Genomic DNA, 27,709 nt, shown 5'->3' on the forward strand with positions numbered 1-27,709 from the left:
TCAACACCCAGCTCCACCGTTTGAGAGCCAAGTAAGCTTGGACAAGTTATCGAACTATAGGCCGGCGCCGCAGCTCAATAGGCTAATCCTCCGCCTTGCAGTGCCAGCATACCGGGTTCTAGTCCCAGTCGGGGTGCCAGATTCTGTCCCGGTTGCCCCTCTTCCAGGCCAGCTCTCTGCTATGGCCCAGGAGTGCAGTGGAGGATGGCCCAAGTGCTTGGGCCCTGCACCCCATGGGAGACCAGGAGAAGCACCTGGCTCCCAGCTTCGGATCAGCGTGATGCGCTGGCCGCAGCACGCTGGCCGCGGTGGCCATTGGAGGGTGAACCAACGGCAAAAAGGAAGACCTTTCTCTCTGTCTCTCTCTCACTATCCACTCTGCCTGTAAAAAAAAATAATAAAATAAAATTTAAAAAAGTTATCGAAGTATAGTTCATTGTTCCCATTCTGCAAAATGGGCACAAGAGTCATCCCCATCCCAAAAGATTAGTGTTAAGGATTAAATCAGTTAATGTACAGAGAAAAGCTAAAAGGGAGCCTGATCCATAGTGAGAATTAGGTAGTGCTTAGGGCCTCATTCATTTACAAATAGGAGGGTAACTCAATTGTCCATGGAAAAACTACAATGACAAAAAGTTTATTTTGGTACAAAAATGTTGGATGCCCATGTATAACTTTTTCATGTTAAGTATTTCCCATGAGGTTTGTGAAGACCCCTGGCACTGGCGGGGCATCTCCTAGCACTGGGGGAGACGTTCACAGTCTACCGGCAGGGCAAGCTCTGTGCTGCGCTCAGAGCTCACCATACTGCATCTTGTCTTAATCTGCACAGCTCCGAGCATCTCTTCTCTATCTGACACATGCACAACAAGGCAGGGCTTAGCAGCTTGCTTGTGCCACATATGACAGGAGGCCCCCTTCAAACCCACATCTTCAGGGACTCAAAAACAAAATGCTCTCACAGGTGAGATACAAGCGGAGATTGAACATCTTCGGGAAAACGAGCATGTGTGTCTCTATCAGTACTTGCCCAGGAAGCTGACTTCTCCCGTGGCCGTGCTTTCCCGCTGGTGTATGGCCCTGCTCTTCCCTGTGGGTATCAGCCACACGCAGGCTCCTCCCTTCTCCTGACTCCTGTTGCTCAGCTTTGCACGAGTCCGGGTTCAACAGAACAATCCCGAAGCTAGGTGAATTAAGGACACTAAGCAAATAGGAAAGATGGCTGATCTGCTACCTGAGAACAAGGGAAGATGTCGCACCCCGTCTCTGGCTCCTCTGTCCTGCATCCCTCAACCTAACCACCACCTCCACCAGCACGATTTGCCATAATAACACCACATCGCATTTTGTATGCTATTGGGCCCTTCCCTAAGCACGTTCCTGCACAGCTGTCTCACTTGACCTTACGGTAGTGCTGTTGAGTAGAGAGGGGAAATATTTAGCCCTGTTATATAAACAACAAAACTGGGGATCTTAGAAGTGAACAGTTTTGCCCAATAGCATATGACTGGAGAAGGCTTCAGGTTACTTGACACCTGGTCGGTGTTCTTTCCAATGCAAAGATTCTGCAGCTTTTTTGAGTTGCAAACCCTCATGAGAACAGTTTCAGATTCCCTGAAAAACAACATGTCAGACATTCCCAGGCCCCCTCCAGTCCGCCCTGAGTGACTGACTCCTGTTGAAGAACCTGCACTGTACTCAATGCCTGTCCACATTAGCCCAAGGAAGAAGGACCAAGTCTGGAGCCACAGGGAGGTGAAGAGGCCTTGGTCATGACAAAATCCTCAAAAACAAACTGTGACATCATCTTGCTGTCACTGATGTAGGAGGAGGCAATGAGAAATTCACTTGAACTCTCCAGGGATTAACTGAGAACAAAGAACTTGACAAATGTCCATACAGGGCAAGCACCTGTGACCACAGGGCCTACACTGCTTGGCACGAAGTTGGAATGCAATCCAGCATTCTCACTGGATTTTTATTCTTACTGTATTTGTTTAGAATAACATGGCCCTTTTGGCTGGCCTCTTGGAGACCAAATTTGAAAAAAGTCCTTGGCTCCCTACCAGATCCTGGAGTTAAAAGTTCAACATGGACAGGCACAACATCTGTTTTGTTTCCAGTGTATATCTAGAGCCTGCTACACAGGCAGAGGTTATCACAAGTAACTGAATCCTGGGGTTGCTAAGCCCATGCACTACCCGGCTCCCCTCGCCCTCACACTGTCTGCGCGACCACACTCCCTGGCCAGACTCCTCCGGGGTCACAGGCCTGCTCTTGCGTTTCTTCCAGGTGACTGCTGCCTTCCAACCACTCACGCAGAGGTCAGAGAGGAACATTTGGACACAGAGCACAGTCGGAAGCACCACTAAAAAATGCAAATTGTTTCCCTATCAATGCAATTTCTTATTTGCAAAGAAGAACATGTATAAAATATTGAAGGAAAAGGTAAACCAAGTCAGTTTTCCATTTTTCGCTATTTTTCTATTAGCTTGGAAAACTTGCTCTTTTGCATCCTGCGGCCTCATGAAGTGACTGCAAGAAAGTCTAGATGGGGACTGCAAGAAGCTTTGAAGAAACTTTTCTCCAACAGGAGATTCACATACTTCATTTCATCCTTTAAGACAACCATAAATGTATAAGATCCTAAAACATGACTTAATGCCTGCTCTAATCAACATCTCCTGTGCAATAAATCTTCCTTCAGACCTAAAGGTGTCTTGGCAATAATGTGTATGAAGTCCTCAAATCAGTTATTTTTAAATGAGTAACAGGCTGATCCCCACAAGCAGAAAGATAAAGAACTCCCCAACACGGAGTCCCAGTGGCCAGCTGTGCCGGGAATCACCCCAGTTTCCTCCACTCCACGGCCAGGTATTGCCGGCGCCTGATTCCCTCACCTTTCTGGAGCACATTAGCTCTTGCAGGCCTCACGAGCTAACGGTGTGCATCTCCTCCCAACTCCATTCTGTAGCCCCATGTTGGTGCCCTGATATTGGCCATGAGGGAAACATGCACACTAGAGACACTAGTAAATACTTATACCACCAATGGCTGAATGGGTGTAAAAACACGGTATGTCCACACGTTAGGAGGTAACTCAGCACCAGGATAAGTACCTGGCTCCTGCCATCGGATCAGCGCGGTGCGCCAGCTGCAGCGCACCCGCCGCGGTGGCCATTGGAGCGTGAACCAACAGCAAAGGAAGACCTTTCTCTCTGTCTCTCTCTCTCACTGTCCACTCTGCTTGTCAAAAAAAAAAAAAAAAAAAAAAAGAATACAACTCAGCAACAAAAAGGAATGATCTATTGCCAGATGAAATCACATGAATGGCTTTTAAAAGTTATACAAAGTGAAAGATGTCAGATTAATAAAAGAATACATACTGTCTGTTTCCATTTGTATATGAATCTAGAAGATGCAAACTAATCTATAGAAAACAGAAAGCAAACCAGTGGTTTCCTGGGATGGACTGGGGATAGTGTGCAGGGGCAGGAAGAAGGAGTTACAGACAGGCACAAAGAAACTGTTGAGAGCGATGTTTCTTTATCTTAATTGGGAAAATCGTTTCACAGGCATATACAAGTATCAAAGTTATCTATTTGAATATTTGAACAGGTGCAGCTTTTTCTGTCAATTATATCTTAAGGAAGCAGTTTTTAAAAGGTTTCCCTCTGACTAGTCCTATGATAACATTTATTTTAATTATGTTTTAGTATTAGTTACATGAAATAACTAATATTTTAACAAGTATAAGCCAATTCTTGGTTGACAATGTGGTACAGCAGTTTAAGCCAGCATTTATGATAGCAGTGCCCCCTATTGGAATACTGATTCCAGTCCTGGCTACTCAGCTTCAGATGCAGCTCCCTGCAGAGGCACTTGGAAGGCAGTGGAAGATGACTCAAGTGCTTGGGCTCCTGCCACCCATGTGGGAGACCAGGGGGCGTTCCTAACTACTGGCTTGGGCCTGGCCCAGCCCCAGCCATTTCGATCATTTGGGGAATGAATCAAAAGATCTACTTCTCTCTTTCTCTATTCTGCACGTGTGTGTGTGTAAGTGTGTGTGTGTGTGTGTCTTCCTGCCATTCTGCCTTTCAAATAAATAAATCTGAAAAAATAAATAGCAGATCCTACGTCAGCAGAGAACAAGCACTTACTTACTTGATGATTTCTCTCACTAAACACTAAGCTCCTTGAGGGCAAGCACTTCCCTGAGGCCTTCCCTCAGCACTTTCCTCTCTGCTGTGTCCCCAGTTCCTCCCCCAGGACCCGTGTATCCCTCCTTCCCTGTGCTCCTGTTTCCAGACAGGGAGGGAATGGACAGGAGATCACAAGGGATGTGATCTCCCCCTCAACAATGCGGTTGCTCCCTTGCACATCCTTGCACAACTTGCTTAACTTTTCTGAACCTTGCTTTGCTGTGATACAAAAATGAATGATGCCGGCGCTGCGGCTCACTAGGCTAATCCTCCGCCTTGTGGCGCCGGCACACCGGGTTCTAGTCCCAGTCAGGGCGTCAGATTCTGTCCTGGTTGCCCCTCTTCCAGGCCAGCTCTCTGCTGTGGCCGGGGAGTACAGTGGAGGATGGCCCAAATGCTTGGGCCCTGCACCCCATGGGAGACCAGGATAAGTACCTGGCTCCTGCCAGCGGATCAGCGCGGTGTGCCAGCCACAGCACGCCGGCCGTGGTGGCCATTGGAGGGTGAACCAACGGCAAAGGAAGACCTTTCTCTCTCTCTCTCTCTCTCACTGTCCACTCTGTCTGTCAAAAAAAAAAAAAAAAAAGAATGATGCTGAAACCAACCAGGGACAGAACAGAAAGTGACCCTCTTTCTCCCTTAAGCAACGTGTCAGCAAGAGACACAGAAGCTGTCAGCATGGGTGCTGTCTGGCCTTCATGAAAGGATAGAACACTTTGAAAAAAAATACAAATAGTCAACTCAAAGTATGGCCACACTGACCTAAGGGCGGGAGTGGTGCTGGGAGTGGCTATACAAGGCCCCTTGGAATACAGTTTATTAAGGGTCAACATGTTCTTTGACTGGGTGCTTTCACATCTAAGTACCTACCCTTCCAATGTGGTTTCTACTCACCTCGCAGGAGAGGGTGTGCCAGGAACAAGCCAACCTCCAGCAGTAGTGATGTGGGGAAACAAACCCTCACATGTTCACACAGACGTACACACACACGCATCCACACGTGCACACTTGGGAAATGATGACGACAAAATCAGTGAAACACCTGCACCTGCAAAATGGGATTCACCCAGCGATCTCCATTGACAAGATACCTGTCAGAGACTGCTATTAAGACTTCAGGAAGGATGCCAAAAGGATAGTAGGGCTTCTCTTTGGGACTTCTTCATTTTTATTGTTTATCAAACATTCTTTAAGATGAAATTATTTTTATTTATGGCAGAATTCCACCTGGGGACTGGTGACCAAGGAACAGGAGCACTGTCTCAAAGTCAGCCCAGCCAGAGGGTGGAAAATACGGCAGCCACTGAAACAGGAAGTCAAGCTTGTCGGCGCCCAGCAGGCTTCTGAAAGCTTCCCCACAGCACATTCCCAAAAGAAAACACAAGCTTCCCCTGCATTCTGTTGAGTTGGCTTTGGGAGAAAGACAACATAAGGGACATTTGGTGACACTTCGGTTTTCTAAAATGGCAAAGACATATGGCATCTCAAGGGGTGGGAGAACTCACTCTGTGATTGTTCCAAACGCTAGACGCTGGTTGCAGACGAACACCCTGCTCTGTGATGAGAAGGGGGCTGTCTGTATCTGAGGACTGAGGTCGTGGACAGCCTTGCCTAGTCACTGGAGCAACTGTGCCCCGAGACAGTGGCGCACACCAAGGAAGTGCAGATGCCAGGGAATGCAGGAAGCAAGAGGACCAGGGGCAGCCCGGTGCAAGCAGTGTGGGGAGCCCCACAGCTCAGCCAAGCACACAGCTCCAAGCCCCACAGGGATGCTGCTGTAACTGCTCATGAGTACCTGGTGCAGCCTGAGTGAAGAACCACTAAAACAGAAGCTGGTGATAAATCTGAAGAAGAAAGAGACCATGCAGTGTAGCTAAAGGCAAGGCTTTCCATTGGGAGAAGAAGAAATTACAGCAAGAAGAAACAACCAGTGGTGGCTGTTCATGCCATTAATGCCCAATGTTAGAAAAGGGAGACGGTTTTAAGATTTGTCTGCTCTACTTTCTCTTAGATAAATGTTTTGCTTTCTCACTTGTATCCTCGCTAGCTAGCTAGCTAGCTGGCTGGCTGGCTCGCGTTTCTCTCTCTCTCTCTCTCTCTCTCTCTCTCTCTCTCTCTCACGCACACACACACACACCTTCAAAGAGTTGAGGAAAATAATCTATAATTAATGGATACGAAGCTAAAGTTATCTTTTTAACCATTGTCGAAACCATTATAGACACACAAGAAGTTGCAAAATAGTACAGAGGTCCCATGTACCCATCATCCAGTTCACCCAACAACAACTCCCCCACTAAGTATTTACCGCAACTGTATTACATTCCCAGAACAAGGAAGTTAACACAGACATACACAAGCACCTAGACTACAACCTTATGCAGACTTCGGGAGTTTTATAGTGTTCTACATCCACTGCCTCATTCCATCCCCTTATTGTTTCTATTTCCATCTTGCAGAAAACTGAAGCCGAGAAGCTGAGCAACTTTCCCAAGATAGCACAGCACAGAATTGGGATGAAATCTCGACGTTGTGCACGCCCAAGCCCCGGTGCCGTGTCCCCGTCCTTTAGTGTGTGCCGCCACGATCCTGGCCGCTCAGGGCTCTGCTGAGACTGGCAGCTACGCACTGGAGAGAGCTGTCGGTAGCAAGCGCCTGGCACAGCTGACAGATACTGGTTGGCGAGAGCAGAGAGCAGCACTGAGTGGGCGGAACACAGGAGAGCAGGAAGACTCAGAGATGCACCTGAAAGTTCAGAGGGTGCATGTGATGTCCTCCGTCTGCTCTGTAATACCTTCCCCCCACTCATTCCACTGGCCGCTCTCTCACCCCTGCAATTTCCCGTTATCCCAGTGGCACCAGCACCTCCAGATTTTCTACCAGATTAAAGTACCCCCAAAGATCTCCCAGTGGCCATTCATCCCAACAGCGCAGGGAATTAGGCCACGGGTGTGCTGATAGGTCTCTACACCTCCTATGTCAAAGTTGATTTCCATTCTCCAAGGCTGATGCACTGTAGACTGACAAAGCAGAGCAGCCCCACCTCCCCTCTGCTCCATCTCTCACAAACTACCCTGGACTCCAGGTGAGATGAAGTTACAACGGCTTGCAAAATACTGGATCCAGAGTCCATACTGATACTAAAATGTAGAAAAGAAGGGAGGGAGAGAGAGAGATTTTACTAGAGTTAAATATCATCTAATGAATTTAGAAGGAATGCTAGGGTTTAAAGTGAACATTAATTCAGGCAATATTCCACAAGTGGCCCAAGAACCTTTGCATAAGTCTGTTGGGTAAAGGATATTTAAAGTCTCAAAGTATCTCCCCACAGGTGACTTAATTCCCAAAGATAAAAGGGCACCTTTGCAGAAGACAAATTGGAAAAGATAAAGTTAACCAAATGATCACACAACCCAACATTACCAATTACAGAAAAAACATCAACCCTCTGCCTCCTTATTGCTGCATTGAGAAGGACCCAGCATCACTTATGTAGCAGCTCTGTCAAGGTGGACAACCCGAATCAAAGGCAATGATCGTTCAAACCCCAACTAAGAACACTCTGCACCACAAAATGCATGACCTGCTTGTTTCAAAATACCAATGTCAAGAAAGACCAAAAAAGGCTAAAAAAAATGTTTTAGATTTAAGAAAACTGAGTAATGGGTGCTTCTGGAATGGAGTCTGGATCAAGAAGAGAGATCGTTATAATCAACATCACTGGGACATTTGATGAAATCTGAATATGGACTGTATATTAGATAATAGTATTATGTCAATATTGAGTTTCCTGATTATGGTAATTGCACTATAAGAAAATGATCTTGTTCTAAAGAAATGCAAGCTAACGCTGCAAAGTCACGGTAGCTACAACTTGGGGTCAGAAGATGCAGAAAATAAAAATAGATGGACAGAGAGCTAGGTGGTAGATCTAAAACAAATGCAGCCATATAAATGATGATTCTAGGTAGAAGACAGAGAATTGTTGATCCTCTTAGTCGTATAACTTTTTTAGGGTTTCTTTATTGTCAAAATAGCTTCTGAAAAACAAATGGAAGAGCAAGCATTTGGCATAATGGTTAAGATGCCACTTGGGAATCTCCACATCCCATATGGGAACGCTTAGGTTTGAGTCCTGGCTCAACTCCAGATCCCAGGTTCCTGCTGATGCACACCCTGGGAGGCAGCAAGTGATGGGTCAAGCATTTGAGTCCCTGACATTCACCTGGAAATCCTGACTCCTCGCTTCGGCCTTGCCAAGGCCAGGCTGCTACAGGCATTTGGGGAGTGAACCAACAGAAAGAGGGGCTCTCTCACTGCTGCCCTCTTTCTAATAAATAAATAACAAAGTTTAAAATAAAAAATGAAAAAGCACATCTTAAATGCAGGTAGCTGCAAGGTGACTTGCATACTGCAGCCAGACTGTTTCCCTAAGAAATGCCACAATGAAGGAAACGCAGGCCTCATTTGGGCAGACATATTAAAATATTCAAGGATAACAATAATAGCAGGGCACTGCACAACCACATAATTATACAATTAAATTTCAGCTCCCCTTCACACATGCTTTTCGTTTTTCATTTTTTTATTTTTGAGATAACATATTTTCAATTTACATTATATTCACAGCTTAATGCTCCACTAAATAAAGAGTTCAACAAATAAAAAGCTAAAAAGCCATAGTTTGGCAGGAAAACAGGTAGGGGGCTATAAACAATAATCCAATGAAAGATGTCAGATTCACTTATATCCTAAGATCAAGCACAGCATCTGTTCTTATCAGTTTAACACACTTTTTCTTGTTCAAAATCTGGGCTATTTTAAAGAATGAGAATGAAGCTCAAAGCAAAGCTTACAATTTCAGACCCCTAAACCAAGACTGCTCTTTGATTCCCATCTTCCTGTTTCTGAATGTGCACAAAGTGAATGACTCACACTCCCAGGCCATTGGCGACAAGTGCTTGAGCCTCCGTACCTGGCCAGAGCTGTCTCCTCTTAGACATGAGGACAAGCATGCTGGCAGCTCTTGGGCAAACAACAGTGCTTGCCCAACAGAGGTGATTCCAGGGTCAGAGGAAATTCATCCTAGCAAGTTCACTCCCAGCTACATTTCACAGAAACCAAGCAATGGGGAGCCACAGCCAGGCTACAGTTACATGGGTGTCTAGGCAATGACCATGAGCTGTGACTACATCTATAAGTAATGTTTTAAAAAATCTGGTCTCTATTCCAACATTTTTGTACCTACCATGATCCAGAGTGGCCTGTTGCATGGTTATACCAAGGCCACTCAACATGTTCACTGATTCATACAAGGCCCAAGGGGACAGGGCATGTGCTGGTCTATTTCATTCCCTGTGGTTCTGATGCCCAGCACGGAATGTGGCTGCAGAGGATGCACTGAGCACAGGACTGGGAAGAGAGCCTTTGTTATCAGATTCTAAGATAGAAATGGCTCCTTTTCCACCAGCAAGGTCAGAACCTTTCCCCAGTGCCTGGGGGCCCTACTGCACAGGACAGGAACCAATCACAGGGCACAGTTGTAAAGGGGTTCACTTCATTTTTGTTTAGGGTATCTTCATTTCACTGCAAAAAAAAAATGTAAAACATTCATCCATCATGGCAAATTTGTAAGAGATGACATATGGTGTTTCTGAGATATTTCCCAGGGAAGGGTCCCCTATCTGTATACCAATCTGTCTCGTTACCTCCTGTACCATCAGGACTAAGCCAAAGCCCCAGACAGAAGAAGGAGGATATAACAAAGGAAGATGGACAGTGAGGGATCCAACTTCCCTGGCTGGGGTTTTATAGGGATAAGGACGAAGGGAAAGCCTTGTGTGTCCCCCTCTGGAGGGACATCAGCTCACACCCTGCGGGTTTCCCATCCAAGTCAACTCAGTGGCCGGGAGTTGAGGAAAGGGGAAGGGGCTTAAGCTTTTCCTTAGGTTCTGTATGGTCTAGGCAGGCCCTAGAGGTGTCCACAAGCTTTGAAGCCAAACTTCAGAAGTTACCTGGAACTAGCCAGTGAGACTGACATGGGGCAAAGTAGCTAAGGGCTAAAGGCTGGACCATCTAAGAATCATAATGTGTCTTTCTGCGGGTTCCAAAGCACTGTAGTGGGGAGAGGGCCAAGGGAGTGCCTATCACTCCTGACACCAGAGGGCGCTGGAGGACCCCTTCCTCAGAAGCCATGGGAGATACACAAACCCAAAGACCACCTTGGAAGGGTAGGGGGAGCCAAGGGACATCTGAACAGGGAGTATTTTACTTAAAGAAATGCAATCATCACCCCAAGATAGAAGAAGGCACTACCCAAACAGTAAGTCATATTTGGCTTTTAATCTAGGGCTTTCCTCTCTGGTTCTCAGAAAATGGGAGCCCTGAGGGAAGACCAGCTCAAATAAAAGGCTGCACTTTCTCAACCATCTTGGGGTATTGACAGAGTTCTGACCCACAGGAATCTTCATATTGTGATGTCAATCTATAAAGTATGTTTTTTGGAAAGTAACTCCCCATTCCCTACAGATCGATAAGGAAAAAAAAAAAATTGCAGCAAGATGGGGTAGGCAGTGTAGTGCTGTTGGTTGCTGTGACTTGGGATCTCCACATCCCGTATGGGAACGCCTGGTGTGAGTCCTGCCTGCTCCACTTCTGATCCAGCTCCCTGCTGAGGCACATCCTGGGAGGCAGCAGGTGATGCCTCAAGTACTGGGGTCTCTGCCCTACCTGCGTGACTCAGCCCCAGATGTTGCAGGCATTTGGGGGAATGAATCAGTGAATAGAAGATCTCTCTCTCTCTCTCTCTCTCTCTCTCCTTCAAATAAGTAAAAGAGTAAATAAATCAGCTTTCTTTTAATGTAGCAGAGGACTCTGACGAGGGTAGCTGCAGGCAAGCAGGCTTCTGCAGATCATGCCTCTGTTTGAGGTGCCTGAAGACCGCAGTGCATTTTCAATAGCATTACTGCCGTTGCCCTCTCTTCCCACCAGGAATCCGGTGGATACCTGGGATGCACTGAATTTACAATTCCAGCCCCAAGAATTGCATGGCCTTTCTCATAGCAGTCCGTCACTTAATCACCAAATGCACTTTGAGCATCCCTGACGTATCTGACAACCCAAGGAGCACACACAAATAGCTGCTTTTCCCACCGGCAAGGTCAAAACCCTTCCTTAGTGCTGCATGTAGGAACAAATTTTTCTGCCACTCACAAAAATCAGTACTAATGTGAAACACAGACAAGGGTGATATGGGACATGCTTTGTGGAGGGAACTGAGAAGTGTCCAGAGAGTCCACGAGTAGGAGGACCAGCAACCCAACTACGGAGGTACCCAGGGTCCCCAAGGCCTTAGGCTTCACCCCTGTTCTCCCCATCAACCTCCACATTGCTGCTGCTCCAGCCCCTATTGCTTCTAAGTGCTGCTTTGCACACTAAGCACTCTGTTAAAAGTCTCTTCCTGTGAGTTAGGGTTATGTACAAAACAATGGTCTTGTGAATGAAACGAGACAGGAGAAACACATTCACCATGTTCCCTGCCCTGACTCCTGGGAGTTTTTTTGTCCAAGCTGATCACAAGTCTTTAGGCTTCTTTCAGAGATTCCCTGCACACTTCCAGGCTATGGGTATCACGGGGCAGAGGTTCCTATTGCTCATTAGGAAGCCTAGGGAAGTTTACCCACACTGCACTCTGGCAGGAAACTTTTGATGGAGGCTCCAGAAGGCGTGTCCCAGCCCTCCTCCCCCACTGGACAGCACCAAATCTGCCCCACTCTTTCCTAAGTGGTTAACCTAGGATGTTTAACCCACACTTTGTAAAATGTGTTGCTAAGAGTTGTGATCTAGGCATATGCTGAGGGTAGATGATGCCTCAAATGAGCTCCAGTCCTGGGGGTAGAAGGTTGGATGCCCCATCTGCCCAATGCAAGTGTGCTCAGGCTTGAAGGAGGATGTACTCCCCTGGGGAAGTTAGCCTTGGGACAGACCCACTGGCTGGAAAGAAGAGCGTGTCCAGAAGTGAACCTTCTGTCTGGAGCTCAATATTTTTGTGTATTTCCCTAGGGTGATGAATGTAGTCATACACTGAGTATAATTTAAAATTCTTCCATCTTTCATTGTAGTAATTTCATTGACTCCAATGCCTCTGCAAAATTTCTTGTAGGCAACAAAAGTGTGAGCTGCTTCATGTTTGCTCCAAAACTAAGGATGATGGGGAATAGGCAATGTCCGACAGAAAATTTAAAATCCAACGTAGAAATTCGGGCTCAAGATTTCTAGGCCAGGGAGCTGGCACCGTGGCTCACTTGGTTAATCCTCTGCCTACAGCGCCGGCATCCCATATGGGCTCTGGGTTTTAGTCCCAGCTGCTCCTCTTTCAGTCCAGCTCTCTGCTGTGGCCTGGGAAGGCAGTGGAGGATGGCCCAAGTGCTTGGGCCCCTGCACCTGCATGGGAGACCAGGAAGAGGCACCTAGTTTCTGGCTTTGGATCGGTGTAGCTCCAGCTGTAGCAGCCATTTAGGGAGTGAACTAATGGAAGGTAGACCTTTCTCTCTGTCTCACTCATTGTCTGTAACTCTACCTGTCAAATAAATAAATAAAAATCTTTAAAAAAAAAAAGATTTCTAGGCCAGGAGCACTGGAGCTGTGCCCACGGTACAGAGCTACTATGGTAAGACAGGAAAGGACAATGGCTGGGAAACTACATTAAGCTGGGCCCTCTAAGAATCCCACACCAAGACAGGAATAAGACACATGATAAATTAATTAGTAGGAAATCTATAAGAAAAAGTGGGTAAGGAGCTAGGGGAGCCTGAGAAACACCAGAATGCAAATCTGACTCCCAGTTAAGGAAAGACGGGAGCAAGGAAGGTTGGGCAGAAGCATCTAAAGAAAAGGAAAAGGCAGTTGTAAATAAAGTCCAGCAAGGTCATCGGAGAAGCCTCAAGCCAACGTCACCATCTGAAGAGTCCTGTGTCTCCCAGAACAGCTGACCTTAGGATCCCTGCCATGCTCAGTCATGTCCAAAGAGAACTCGGGATGTACAGCATTGGCCATCATGGGGTCAAGTAACCCCACTCAGCAGTCAGGGCCATGGATCAACCACAGCCCCTGTGGTCAGACATGTGAGGGGGCACATTCTAATGACTGTCACAGAAGCAAATACCCCTCAAAATACCAGTGAAAGAACCAAGGAGGCCTCAAAAGGAACAATGTCTACCAGATACATATACACTGTCAATTTCTAACACTGGAAAATCTCTTTCCAAAAACTTACAAAGGGAGATCTAAACCTTTCTCTACGGAAAGACAAAGTTGCACTAGAAAACCCTCTGAGCTTTGAAAACATCATAATCCATTCTTTCATTTTTCCCCTTGGAAAACTTGAGGAAGATCCTACTGATCGGATTAGTGCAGGATAGAGGGAAAAACCACCAGGAGGCAACAGCAAGTCAGAGGAGAAGGTGTCCTCAGAAGTTCTCAGTGGGTGACCGACACATGATGACAGAGAAATCTGTGGGACCAGACTTCCCATGAGCTAAGTGGGAATTTTAACCCATGACTCATCCTAGGGTGGGGTCCAAAGCCACAGGGGACATGACCCCAGGCCATGTCATATCATCAGCCAGATTGCACATTTCCTGAAAATAATCAAGTCAGAAACTGACTTCTTGGCGGCAGCCCCTAGTGGAAAAATGACTGCCAAAAGCCCAAATGAGGACGCATTCAGTGATTTAATTCTGCATGAAAAAACGCAATCCATTAAATGGAATCTGACAAGGCCTTAATCTCATCTGTAGCTGAGGGTGTTGGCTCAATGTGGCTCTGCTCTCTGGAACATATTCTTAGCAAGCTATGTATAGAATCTAGAAAGCCTTTGCCAAGGCCCAAATAAGTCCGTTCTAAGTGGGAAGAGAAGCACATCAAGCCCTTGGTAGTTCTCTAGGGAGTGAGAGTGTTATCCTTCCAAATAAAAATGATCAAACCTGGCAACTCAACCTATGTTGGCAGTGCCATCATTCAAGGTAAATAGCCCAGTGCCCAGTGCACTGAGTGGCTTCAAAATTCCCACTGCTGCTCAAGGAGGGCAGAATTTCCACTAGTAGCCAGCCCCAGTCATGCCGAGATGGCCTCACTGCACAGCCGGGTCAAAAAGACAGCACCGACAGGTGGAGAGTCACTCCACTCCAAACAGGGCTTTGCAAACTGACAGAGAGGGAATTAGAGGCTGTCACCTTTGCTACCCCACAAATTCTAACAGCAGTCCCCAATGCCTGTGTTGTTATTTTACTGTTTCCATGTGAAAAATGAGGAAACTGGGAATCCAAACATGACTCAAATCCTGCAGTATAGAAGAATGTTTGCAAATTCAACCTCGGATTCCAAAGCCCTTATCTCACCATTCAGAAGATGCTACTTGTTGGAAGTGCAGATTCACAGGTTGCACCTACTGAAACAGGATCTGCATTTAACAGGATTCCCCCCCACCCAAGGAATCCATTTAGACATAAAGTGGGAAGAGCAGTGCCTTAAAGGGCTTCTATCTAAAAGAGGTGGGTGAATTGGAGTCTAGACTACAAAAAAGACTTAGCGCCACAGATGAGGGCCAGTGTTATTGGATATACATCAAACTATATATCCAAAGTGCACACCCAAATTAGTACAGCCAATCACACAACCTAATGTGTACACCAGAGGCAGGGGAAAGAAAAAGCTCTCAGCCTGTTCTCTTAGGTCCTCCCGTGACAGGTGCACAGATGCCTTACGGCACTTGTCTATCTTCCTTAGCCCCAGGCTCAATTTATTCTCTTTTCTTTTTTGGAAAAACCTGGACAGAGCAACAGGTTCAAAGGCACAGAACATGAGGAACCAGGAAAAGAAGTACCGAGTGTGAGTTCCCAGGCACGGAAGCCTTTGCGTTGTGTTACAGTCTCCTCTCTCTTCCCTTGAAAAGTCTCCAGTTTTGAAGGCAGACTTTTCATGCCAGAAGCTTAGTGAAATTCCAGGGCCCACAGTGTCTGCTCCTGGAGCCACAAAACCCAAGTCTGATCCTGTTTACTCTTACTACAGGCTCCCAGGGCTGCTGAGCAGAAATTCCAAGTCCAAGCTTCCCGAGCAGATTCCATGTTCTGGACAGTGTGCTCTTCCCTTTCACGTCTATTATGCCCTTTAAATCCTGCCAGAAATCCTGGGGAGTGGGACTCTCTATCCTTACTTAAAAGAGTTAAAAAATAGAGGTTCTATTAGGTAAGCAAGTCCCTGATGGCTAGGGATCCTGAGCATTTTTCATGTGTGTGCCAAAATTAACATAATATAATAGTTTTACATTCAAAGGATGTTAAATATCACACTGGCCAGTGGTTCTCTGACTGGTCCTGTTAGGTAGGAATTCAGTTATGAGCTTATGTGTGTGTGACATAAAGGCCTAAAGAGAAGACATCTATGTCCAGCATATGCATCTGCTGACAATGTTTCAGGGGCAGCCCGGTATTCACATTCTGCCCTACCCCCTTCTATCTGATAACCTGCCAGGTGGAGATCCCAGCCCCTTCTGCCTGACAATCTTCCACAATCTCCCAGATGCAGCCCAGTATCTGCATTTCAAACACCCTGCTCCGGATCCCCATTCTCTAGGGGGTCCTGCTCACCCTTCCTCTGAACCCAGGATGGCACCAGCTAGGCTTCCTCCTGTCTGATACCTTCAAGGGAAAACTCAGATAGGAGCTTCTTAATATTTATAGCCATAAAATCCTTTGTTTCAGGAGGAGATGTGTGAAGACAAAGACCCATCTCCTTAACCACCACCACCACCACCACCACCATCCCCCCCCCCCCCCCGGCCTCAACCAGACTGCGCACTCAGCCCTCTGCTTCTCTGTTGAGTCGCCCGCCTGGTCTGGCCAGGTGTAATCTCTCCACTCAACCATGTAACCTCTACACACACCCCTAGTCTCTCAGGCTCTGTCTGGAGAGGTGTCCATCCATCCTTACGGATGTCCCTTCCCTAATAAACCTTGCTATTTTACCTCCCACTACTCTCTGTCTCACGCCTGAATTCTTTCTTGCACGAAGACAAGAACCCTGCAATTTCTCCGGTAACACCAATAGCATAAGCATCACCTAAAACTTATTTGAATTGCACATTTCAGGGCCTTGCTGGGTCTGGCTGTGAGCCCAACAATTGATTAAACAAGTCCAGTTGACTGCAATGCACACTTGAGTTTGAACTGTCAGAACCATTCTTCTGGGCACGAGTAATCAAAGATAAAATAAACAAATGGGATTACCTCAAATTGAAGAGTTTCTTTACAGCAAAGGAAACAGTCAGGAAAGTGAAGAGGCAACCAACAGAATGGGAGATGTTATTTGCAAACTACACAACAGATTAAGGATTAACAACTAGAATCTATAAAATGATCAAAAAATACCACAAAATCAAAACAAACAACCCAATAAAAAATGGGCCAAGGACCTTAACAGACGTTTTTCAAAAGAGGAAATCCAAATGGCCAACAGACACATGAAAAAATGCTCAGGATCCCTAGCCATCAGGGAAATGCAGATCAAAACCACAATGAGGTTTCACCTCACTCTGGTTAGATGGGCTTACATACAGAAATCAACCAACAACAGATGCTGGTGAGGATGTGGGTAAAAGGGACACTAATCCACTGTTGGTGGGAATGCAAACTGGTAAAGCCACTATGGAAGACAGTTTGGAGAATCCTCAGAAACCTGAATATAGCACTACCACAGGACCCAGCCATCCCACTCCTTGGAATTTACCCAAATGGAATTAAAGGGGAGAAAAAAAGAGCCATTTGCACCTCAACATTTGTTGCAGCTCAATTCACAATAGCTAAGACATGGAATCAACCTAAATGTCCATCAACAGATGACTAGATAAAGAAATGATGGGATATGTACTCTATAGAATACTATATAGCAGTAAAAAAAAAAATGAAATCCGGTCATTTGCAATAAAATGGAGGAATCTGGAAAACATCATGCTGAATGAAATAAGCCAGTCCAAAAAGGGACAAATATCATATGTTCTCCCTGATCGATGGCAACTAAACGAGCATTTAAAATGATACCCATTGAAGTGAAACGGACACTATGAGAGACAATGACATGATCAGCCCTTGTCTAGACTGTTGAAGAACAACTTACTATTTTATTCCTTTTAGTATTTTTGTTGTTGTTGTTGCTCTGTTTGTTCTACATAAGACCACTGGTTGAACTCTGTAATCAATGCACAATCATTCTTAGGCGTATAAAATTAACATAAAAGTGATCTCTGTTAAACATAGGAGTGGGAATAAGAGAGGGAAGAGATATATAGGTTGGCACATGCTCACTCGGACTTACCTCCTATGGTGGAACTAGAAATGTGCCAGGGGATTTTAACTCAATCTTACCAAGGAGGCAGGTACCAATGCCAGCGCACTTGGCAAAGTCATAAGTATAAATACACAACCGATCAAAAAGATAGGGTATGTGTCGATGAGATTTCACAAATAAGACCAGTGTAAGCAAATAATGAAGGATAGAATTAAAAGGGAGAGAATGATCCTGTGGGGGAACAGGACACACAGCAGACTCATAGAATGGCAGCACTCTTGCCTCAGAATCAACCCTTGGGACATTCAGATCTGGCTAAAAGGTCCATGAGAGTCTCACAGGCATGGGAAGCCATGACACAGTGGCAAAAAAACAATCTAAATGAAAGATCCTGGTGAACAAGACCCCAGCAGAAGGAACAGGCCATCAAGGAGAGAGGCGCCTTTCTCTGAAGGGAGGAAGGAACCTCCACTGTGATACAGCCTTGACTAAACAAGTTCAGAGTCGGTGAACTCAAGGGGCTTCCATAGCCTAGACAGCTCATAGCAAGAGTCTCGGGTGATTGCTGACGTCATAAATAAGAGTGCCAATTGTTAAATCAACAACGGGAGTCACTGGGTACATGCTCCCCACGTAGGATCTCTGTCCTTAATGTGTTATACTATGAAACTTAAAAACAAAACTACTAGTCAAACAATACCCTATACCTTGTGCGGTTGTGTGAGTGCAGCCTGTTGAAATCCTTGCTTAGTGTATACTAAGTTGATCTTCAGTATATGAAGGTAATTGAAAATGAAACTCGATGAAGGGTGGGATGAGAGGGAGTGGGAGAGGGGAGGGCCACGGGAGGGAGGGAGGTTGTGGGGGGAGCCACAACAATACAAAAGCTGCACTTTGTAAATTCACATTTATTAAATTAAAAAACTATATAACAAACAAAACAAAGGAAAAGATAAAAAGAACTTAATACTTTACCCTTTTAGTATTTTTTATGTTCTACTTAAACCTATTGGTTGAACTCTGTAATTAATACACAATTACTCTTAGGTGTTTAATTAATGCTATAACTAGCACTCAAATAGTATTTTACACTTTGTGTTTCTGTGTGGGTGCAAACTGTGGAAATCTTTACTTAATATATGCTAAATTGATCTTCTGTATATAAAGATAATTGAAAATTAATCTTGATGTGAATGGAAGGGGAGAGAGAGTGTGAAAGGGGAGTGTTGTGGGTGGGAGGGAAGTTATGGAGGGGGGAGTTATTGTAATCCATAAGCTATACTTTGGAAATTTATGTTCATTAAATAAAATAAAATATAAATATAAAAAAAGAACCACTCTTCTAGTCCAACCTCAGTTGTGAGAGTCAAGAAACCAAATTTTGCCACAAAAAGTAAGTATGTATGGTGTTGGCTATGTTCCATAACTTAACTGAATCCTTTTACAATGCACACATATGAGAGTACTTTGGAAAGTTTATGAAAAAAATGGAATGAAAATATAAATTTATTTTGATGCAAAAAATTTTGAAATTCATGCATAGTTTTTTTCATAATATGCATTTGCCATGAATTTGTTGATGATCCTTCACATATCAAAACATCACATTGTATGTTGCAAATCTGTATAATTTTTATTTGTCAATTTTTAAAGCTGGCTATGGGGAGAAAAAGAAAACAGAGGTTTAAAGAGATGAAGCAATTATTTGCCAGTAGTCAGAAAACTGGAGCTAAAACCCAGGAGAGCCGCTGTCAGAAGTTGGATGTTCCTATCTGTGTAGCTTAGCTCCTTTCATGAAGAGTGAGAACTCTCAGGACAACCATGCACTAAACTCTGTTACTTTCCAGCAACATTGGCTGGACTTGAACCTGGATGGGAAGGAGGAGACCGTCCCTTCAAACCCCTGCGCTCTATGGAACTTTCTGCTCCAAGACAGAGCACTTGCCTCCTCACCAGCACCCAGCAAAGCAAAGGGTGACTGGGAAGAGTGTCGGGGGCCACATTCAGAATTGAGATGTCATCACACACACACACACACACACCTCAACTGTCAACTTACACCACTTAGAGAAGAAAGGTGGTGCCTCTCATTTTCTGAAACCTGTCTTTCCAAACCTGTTTCAAGTTGTCACTTTCATGGGCAGGCATTTAAGTCACTGTGTGAGATGCCCACCTTCCACTTCAGAGCACCAAGCCAGGCCGTTCCACTTCCCATCCAGCTTCCTGCTGGTGCCACCCTGGGAGGCAGCAGATGTTGGCTCAAGAACTCACATCCCTGCCACCCACACAGGAGACCCAGACTGAGTTCCAGGCTCCTAATTCTGGTCTGGTCCCGCCCTGGCTCTTGTGGGTCCCTGGGAAGTGAGCCAGAGGATGGAAGATCTCTCCCTATCTGTCTCACTGTGGGTCTCTGCCCCTCAAATAAAATGAAAACAAGAATTTTGATTCCATCAGCAATACCCTCCAGCATTATTGGTCACTGACATAGACTGGCAGTGCTGGCCACCAATGACATCCCAGGGTGTTTGCAGGACCAGCTTAAGGATGGCAGCCTGGTTAGAAGAGGAGGCCCAGGAACATGTCTTGAAGCTGTAGTTCAAACACAACCATGCTTGTTTAATACCAGCTTATAGGTTATATACTTCTTTTGGGTGAGATCCCAAGAGCTGATAGAGATTAGGTAGGACCTAAAGTCCACGTAAGTTACCCCTTGCAGCTGTCCTTGGTAACCACTAATGTACAAGCAATGTGTGTTGAAATTCCATCAGAATCACAGGTTACTCCGCTTCTTGTCTGCTACAGCATCATTGCATTGCCAGGGCCATGCCTGCCAATGTCAGAATAGCTGTCATTGTTTTTGTCCTAACAGAGAGCCTGGAAGACAATAAAATATATAAATTCTCTAAATTTTTTAAGAAACATACCATTTATCAATTTATAAATGCTTCCCACCACCTTTGGAAATGGAAGTAGAATTTAACTGTTGGGGAGACTGTACCCTCTGCTCTAGAAATGACTACTTGAATAAAATTATTATGCAAATATTAGAGTGGAGTAGCTTGTATATAGTTGCCCCTACATACTAGACAATGCCTAGAAATGACTTCTGGGAAAAGTAGACTAAGCATCTGACTCCTCCATTCCATGTTCTTTTTCAGATTTATTTATTTATTTATTTATTTATTTATTTATTTATTTATTTATTTAAAAGAGTTACAAGGAATAGGGGAGAAAGAGAGACCTTCCATCCACTGATTCACTCCCTCAGATGGGTCCAACAGCCAGGACTGAGCCAGGCTGAAGTCAGGAGAGCTTCATCCGGGTCTCTCACATGGGTGGCAAGAGTTCAAACACTTGGGCCATCTTCCACTATTTTTCCTGGGCCATTAGCAGGGAGCTGGATCAGAAGTGGAGCAGCTGAGACAAGAACCAGCACCCGTATGGGATGTTGGTGTTGCAGGCAGCAGCTTTTCCCAATATGCCACAGTGCCAACCACACTGCTCCCCACCAATTCCTTTGAGGATCAAAGTTATTAGAATGTGTCTGATGGGGGCAGCATTGTATCACAGTGGGTTAATCCACCACCTGTGATGCCAGCATCCCATATGGGCACTGGTGTGAGTTCCAGCTGTCCTACTTCTGATCCAGCTCCCAGGTAATGCACCTGAGAAGGCAGCAGGAGGCAGTACAATTATTGGGCCCCTGCTGCCCACATGGGAGACCTGGATGGAGTTCCAGGCTCCTCTTGTCTTTGATCTAGCCCAACCATGGCTATTGTGGCCATTTTCCTAGTGAACCAAGAGATGAAATAGTTCTGTGTGTGTATGTGTGTGTGTGTACCTGTCTCTTTCTCTGTAACTCCTCCTTCTGAATAAATAAATAAAATCTTTAACAACAAAAAAATAACATGTTTGAGAAAAACCGTGGTGGTGCTGAATGAAGCAAAGTGTCGGGAGAGAAGAGACACCCCCAAAAGGTGTCACCAGGAAGAGGGGTCTCCCTTGGTGATGGGGAAAGAAAGGCAACCCTCTGTGGGGGGCCCAATTTCCATGGTAGATGACAGGAGGCAGAGCAGGGGAAGGGTTGGCTCAGAAGCCCCTGGCAGTTCTCCTGGGGACACTTGGGAACAGTTAGGGAGAAGAATCCCAAGGCTGGACCTCCTGGTCATTTGGCACATTAAGTTTATTGATGTTGCCATTTGAGTCTTGTTTGATAATAAGGCCTGATGGCCATATTCATGGGCCCCTCTGAGTATGAACAAGGACAAACAGAAGGGAGTAACTGAAACTATCACTTACTCCGTATCATTCAGCAGTGATGAGCCTACAGGGTTTCTGTAGAGGACAGATGACGCCAACTCACAGGAACCGTGTGCTCCTTTCTCAGCAAACGAGAGTCTCCAAAAATGGGGAGGCATAGGACATTTGCAATCACACACACAGATTCTCCCAACTGTGTATGTGTGTACATGTACACATACACAAATGCATACACTCACATGCAGCCGAGTGGTACTCAACCTTTCACCAACAGCAGAGGGAAGTCTGTGCCCTTGGCAAGGGCACTGATCGCCGATGTGCCCCTGTAATTTAAAAACTGTAGAGGTACAACGAAGCGCTTCTCTTGTCTCACTCCTTGAGTGACATGGGGCGGAGGAGGGGAGAAAAACGAGGAGAACACACATGTGATTCGCTCTGTAAGATTACTTAAAATCCAGCTGTAATTCATTCCTTTGTTTGCAATCCAAAAGGCATATAGAACGCAAAGGGTATTATTTTAAGGGTAATCTTGGTTATCCTCTAATTTATTTATTGATAGTAAGCTGTTCCCACACTTGAGTACCTTCTTTGTAATAATTTATACAAAAGAAATCTCACTACCAGTGAGTTACCACAGTTAAGGACAAATGCATAAGAAAATATTAGCCATCTGATGTTCACACTGAAATAAACCACCTTTTTTGGAAGAAATGACAGTTCCAGGTTAGCACAGTTGTATTAAAGTTATCAACAAATAAATAACCCATGTCATTGGGTTTCTGGCCTCAATTGCTAAAGGGTTGGCACATTTGTACCTCTGGACACCTTCCCACTATACCAAGTATTAAAAGTAACCAGAAATAAGTCCTGAGCTTTAAACATATATATAACCAAATCTCTTTCAGGAACCAAGACATTAACATATGAAGTTAGTGTTCATATGAAGTTCATGACCACAAAAATATTCTCTCTTAAAGAACATGGACAGAATGCAGAGAGCAGATGATGATAAAGGAGTTGGACGAGCAAACCAGACATTGTTTTCATGAAAGTAATTCTTCAGATGATGAGCCTGGTTTAGGTGGAAGGAGAGCTGTGACAACATTGTATGTGAAGGGATTGACTCTACAAGAGAAGTTCCAAGGCAAGGATACGCAGACCAGAAAGCCATCCACCAGCCCCTCTCCCCCAACAGCCATGACAGCCACGTGCAAAAAATCCCAGGTTCACAGGACGTGCAACTCTCTAGTTGAGTGAGTTTCATTTTATTCAAAACCTCACAATACAATTACCAAACACTTTCTAGGAATAAGAAAAGCATTTGCCTGCAATTCTTGTCTCGCCAATGCATCCGTCACATTATATAAAGAAATCCAAACCCCTATCCATCACTCCCTTTCAAAAACTCATCTATAATTCAATCTACACTAAGAACCTTCTCACAATGAAATGGCTTTTACTGAGCGATTACACATATCACCTGGATGTAAAAGAGAGCACATTTTTCAAATATATTTCATGGACTCCAAGAGTTGTCTGCATTGTTTATGCGGGGAGAAAAGCAAGGTTTAAATGTTCTACCAGCCTGGTGAAAGTATGAAAGTCTGGTGGAAAGAAAAGTAAAAAAAATAAGATGAAAGGAAAGGAAGAAGCAAGGTGGGAAAAAGAGTCAGTTTTAATTCCAGTAGTACTGTTTATTTCAAAAGGGAGTTGAAAAGACAAGTTCAGGAAAAAACCACCTTTTTACACCATATTCATATCCAGATTGAGTTGTATTTAATAAGAGTGAGAAGGTAAAGGACAGAGTTATAATGAAAATGGAGCAGAAAACAAAGAAGCCTTGGTAGGAAAGTACAAGACTAAAAGATGAGCCAAACAGAGTGAACAGCCACCTGGCAACCAACACAAGAAAACTCTCACTTCAATTCAGCTGGCAGCACCCTTCATCGCTGCTAAAGACACAGGGCTGAATGGATTCCCACCCCATGTTTTCTCTCAGTACTCTTATCTCCAGGCATCAGCATCCTTTGAAGCGAAAGACTCATTAATCCAATTCACATTGCCAGCACCAGTAAATCCGAAGCATCTAAATGGCAATGGCAATTAATACCAACAGCAACTTAACTCCTGATAGGATCTTCACCACAATCAGGAAAATCAGCCAGAAGTCTAGCAAGCATTGATTCCAACACTCTTTTATAGATTCTAATAGACTCAGTGCAAAGAAGTGAAGTCACTGCCCAGCCACATTGAGGATCGATCCAGGGATCCATTTGGACCAAAGTGACTCCACAAGCAATAAGGACAAACAACTGCAGCCAGCAAACCTGAAGGATGTCTTCACCAAGGCTTCCGGGCTATCCAGCTGTGGCAATTCATCAGCCAGGATTTCCTCGGGCGGTCGTGGGTCGTGGACAATTGTCGGGCGTGGCTTCTCCTTGGCATTCCCCGTGAGCCCGTCGATGAGGGAGTTCCACAGACAGTTCTGTGACTTGGAGCCTGAGGCACAGGGAAAGAAGAGGTGCAGGTGAATTACTGACTCCCTGTGCTGCCTTCACCAACTCAGGATGTCAAAAACAGCGTGTGGAGGGGCCAGTGCTGTGGCGCAGCGGGTTAAAGCACTGGCATCCTACATGGGCACTGGTTTGAGACCTGGCTACTCCACTTCCAATCCAGCTCTCTGCTATGGCCTGGGAAAGCAGTAGAAGATGGCCCAAGTCCTTGGGCTCCTGCACCCACGTGGGAGACCTGGAAGAAGCTCCTGGCTCCTGGCTTCAGATCGGCGCAGCTCCAGCCATTGCTGCCAACTGGGGAGTGAACCATCAGATGGAAGACCCTTCACTCCCTTTCTCTTTCTCTCTCTCTCTCTCTTCCTCTGCTTCTCTCTCTGTGTAACTGTTTCAAATAAATCTTTTAAAATAAATTAATTAATTAAAAACAGCACATAGAAATGTGTTGTATTTCTCATCCTTTTCCCCAACATCAGAAGGCTCTGGGAGATACTGAGCAGGCAACAAGTAGAGGAACCAGGAGTTTTTTAAATTACATGCAGAAAATAGGCAAATACTCTGAGAACTTTGACTCATAGCTAAGTATTAAGGGTATATCCTGTCCCACTGTGGCGGTGATCAGCCCCAGACTCTAAACAGGGCCACAGGTATCTAACTCAGATGTTTATTCAGCAACTGGAAACATAAAAGCCACAACCATTTTAGAGAGCAGTGAGATGTTCAGACACATGTTTCTCCTATGACCTTAGCTTATATGAGGCCCAAGTTAGAGGACTCCACTCTATAGAGACACCCACCACAAAGAGGGCCCAAACTCCAAGAAATGGGGTTCACCAGCAACAAGTGAATTCTGCAATACCTAGAGCCAAGGAAAATGGTGCTGCGTTTTGTTGGTTCCTACTCTTCAGACACTTCCAACATATGAGTGTTAAAGGCAGCCACTGCATGAAGATGGATTCACAAAAGTACAGCCTGATCAGCCAGGAGTCAAGGTCAACACCAGCAGGAATGTCACGCTGAGAGAATGCCCCTTGATGGGATGCAGTGAAAATGGTTCTTTAACCTTGGTGGTCCTCCTCCCTAATGTCCCACCCAGGGTGCTAAGTACAGTCCAGCGTCTGTGAGTTTCATGCTTCAACATCTGACCTATACGCACTCACAGGTGACCCCAGAGCTTCCCCACATGACCTCACGGCATGAGGTGGAGGCCCACTCTTGGAAACTACCAGTGTAACAAGTCATCTCCTGACCTGTCAGCCTTCCTATATCTAAATAATGATAAAAACTACTCAAAACACCAGTCTGGTCAGGAGAAAATATCAGCCAGTATCAATGGGGGAATACTCCAGAAAACACCTCATCAGTACTATGCTAAACTGGCAAGGTTACTGAAGAGCGGGAAAGTCTTAACTGACTATCCCTGCCAAGGGGAACCTAGGAAGGCAAGACAAAGAAATGTAAGATCCTCGATGGGATCCCGGCCCTCAGAAAAGACGTTAGATAACATCTAGAGCCATGCGAGCAACACATAGACTCTAGTGAACAATAATATATCAGCATTGGCTATAACTGTTATAAATGCACCATACTGTGGTAAGAAGTCAACAACAGAGGGAAGTAGGCATGGGGGCTCTTTACATTATTTTACAAACAGGTGCGATGTGGGATCTCTATCTCATAGGAGAGCTCCTTACAGTATTTTTGCAGTATTTCTGTAAATCAAAGACATTCTAAAATTTAAAATTATAAAAATAAAAGTAAACAAACAAAATAAATACCATAAATAATAAATAAACTCATAAATAACTGTTATAAGAGACGTCTATGGCAAGTTTTTTTTTTTTTCTTTTTGAAAGCAGAGCCTGTGGGCATCACTATTACCACGTTCAGAGTGCCTTTGGCTTCTGCTAACTGGTTAGGCTCCTCAGATGGAAGGAAGATTTAATCATTGAGCCAAAATACTGCCAGGTCACCTAACCGTGACCATCCGAGAGGTGGCTGGCTTTCGCTCTACCCCACCAATGCAGGGGAGGTGCCTTTATCTAATCCACACAAAGACTCCATAAGGGTCATAAGGGATGCACATGGAGAAGAAGCAACAGCAGAGAACGCACTAAATGCACGCACTCTATGCATGGGGGAGTTTGTCAGGGGACAGAGGTGGGTGCGCAGTTGAATGCCTCCATGGGATCCTGACCAGCCCCCTGCAATCAATCACTGAAGAATTCATCCAGGTTTATCCTGCCTGAAGGACAGCTCTGCCACAAAGATCAAAAGAACTTCACACCCGAGGGGAGCACCTCACAGGGTGCTCTGAGCATTCACCGAAACAAGCCATGAGTGGGCAGAAAATGCTTTTAATAATCATGGTCATGATCAACCCCCTTGGGGTGTCTAAACTGTTTTTGTGTTGAGAGAAAATAAAGCTCAGTAGCGGCAGGAAACAAATGTCTCCACCCCTGAAATACAAGACAGCTTTAAAAAAAATCCTCAACCTGTATCTTAATAAGATCTGGTCCTATTGATGAGGGTCCAGCCGTACGGTATGAAGATCTGCCATACATCAGTGATGTCTGGTTGTGAGAGGAAGTCCAAGAGCAGCAGGCTGTTTTCTGACATTCATCGAAGTGAAAGCCTTACAACACACTCCCCACTCCTGTCTCTTCAGTCCTTCAGTTACTCATTTGATAAGAACATAGTGCATTTCTTCAACATGCCGAGTTCCACTCTAAGTCTCTATGAACAGACAGCTGAATGAGACTGTTCTCTTGGGAACTGGTCAACCCACAAGCAATCACAGGAAACCAGCAATACAGCAATAAAGAGAAAACAGAGATACAGGAGCCCAAAGAGGACCCACCATTCTGCCTCAAGTCCCTGGGGAAAGCTGCCCAGAGAACATAGCATCTGAAGTGGGTCCAAAGCATGAACACGTCTTCAGCAGGTAGAGAGCTGGGGAACACAGCATGTGCAAGGGCTCAGTGGCATAGCAAAGCAGCTTATTGAGGCTGCAGCAAAATGATAGTGGCAGATACATCAAAGACTGTCTGGTAAGTGGTAAAGTACCTTGAATAAAATGCTCATCATTTTAGAACTTCTCTTACAGGCAAAAGAACAAACAAGCAAGCAAGCAAAACCAGCATAAGGTTTTTAGGCAAGAGCATGATGACATGACCGTGTCTGTATTTTAAAAAGACCAGCAAGCTGTCCAGCAGTGAAGCTGGGAGAAACAGTAGGGTTACACGGAGGGCTCTAGGATCCCACAGGGTGCCAGGCATGTGTGTATAGGTGTAATAACAGTCTTACATGTATATATGACTAGCTCTTAATAATATATAAATATGACAACTAAACTAAAGATTCATTCAAACACATTAGTGAATGCATAGCTTTTTC

General features: G+C 45.1%; 1 protein-coding gene across 5 annotated transcripts in view; it reads right to left on the minus strand.

Annotated features, from left to right (window-relative positions):
- The window catches only part of PDE1C (phosphodiesterase 1C), a 653,560-nt gene that overhangs the window by 385,554 nt on the left and 240,297 nt on the right, over window positions 1–27,709 (minus strand). For all 5 annotated transcript variants that reach the window (XM_089315477.1, XM_002713741.6, XM_089315478.1 and 2 more), the window contains one exon: window positions 24,131–24,302. In XM_089315477.1, coding sequence (XP_089171603.1) covers window positions 24,131–24,302 — 172 coding nt within the window. The remainder of the gene's footprint in view (window positions 1–24,130; window positions 24,303–27,709) is intronic.

This window comes from Oryctolagus cuniculus, chromosome 16 (assembly GCF_051225735.1).
Source record: "Oryctolagus cuniculus isolate XC-2025 breed Fujian yellow rabbit chromosome 16, ASM5122573v1, whole genome shotgun sequence".
Lineage (NCBI taxonomy): Eukaryota > Metazoa > Chordata > Mammalia > Lagomorpha > Leporidae > Oryctolagus > Oryctolagus cuniculus.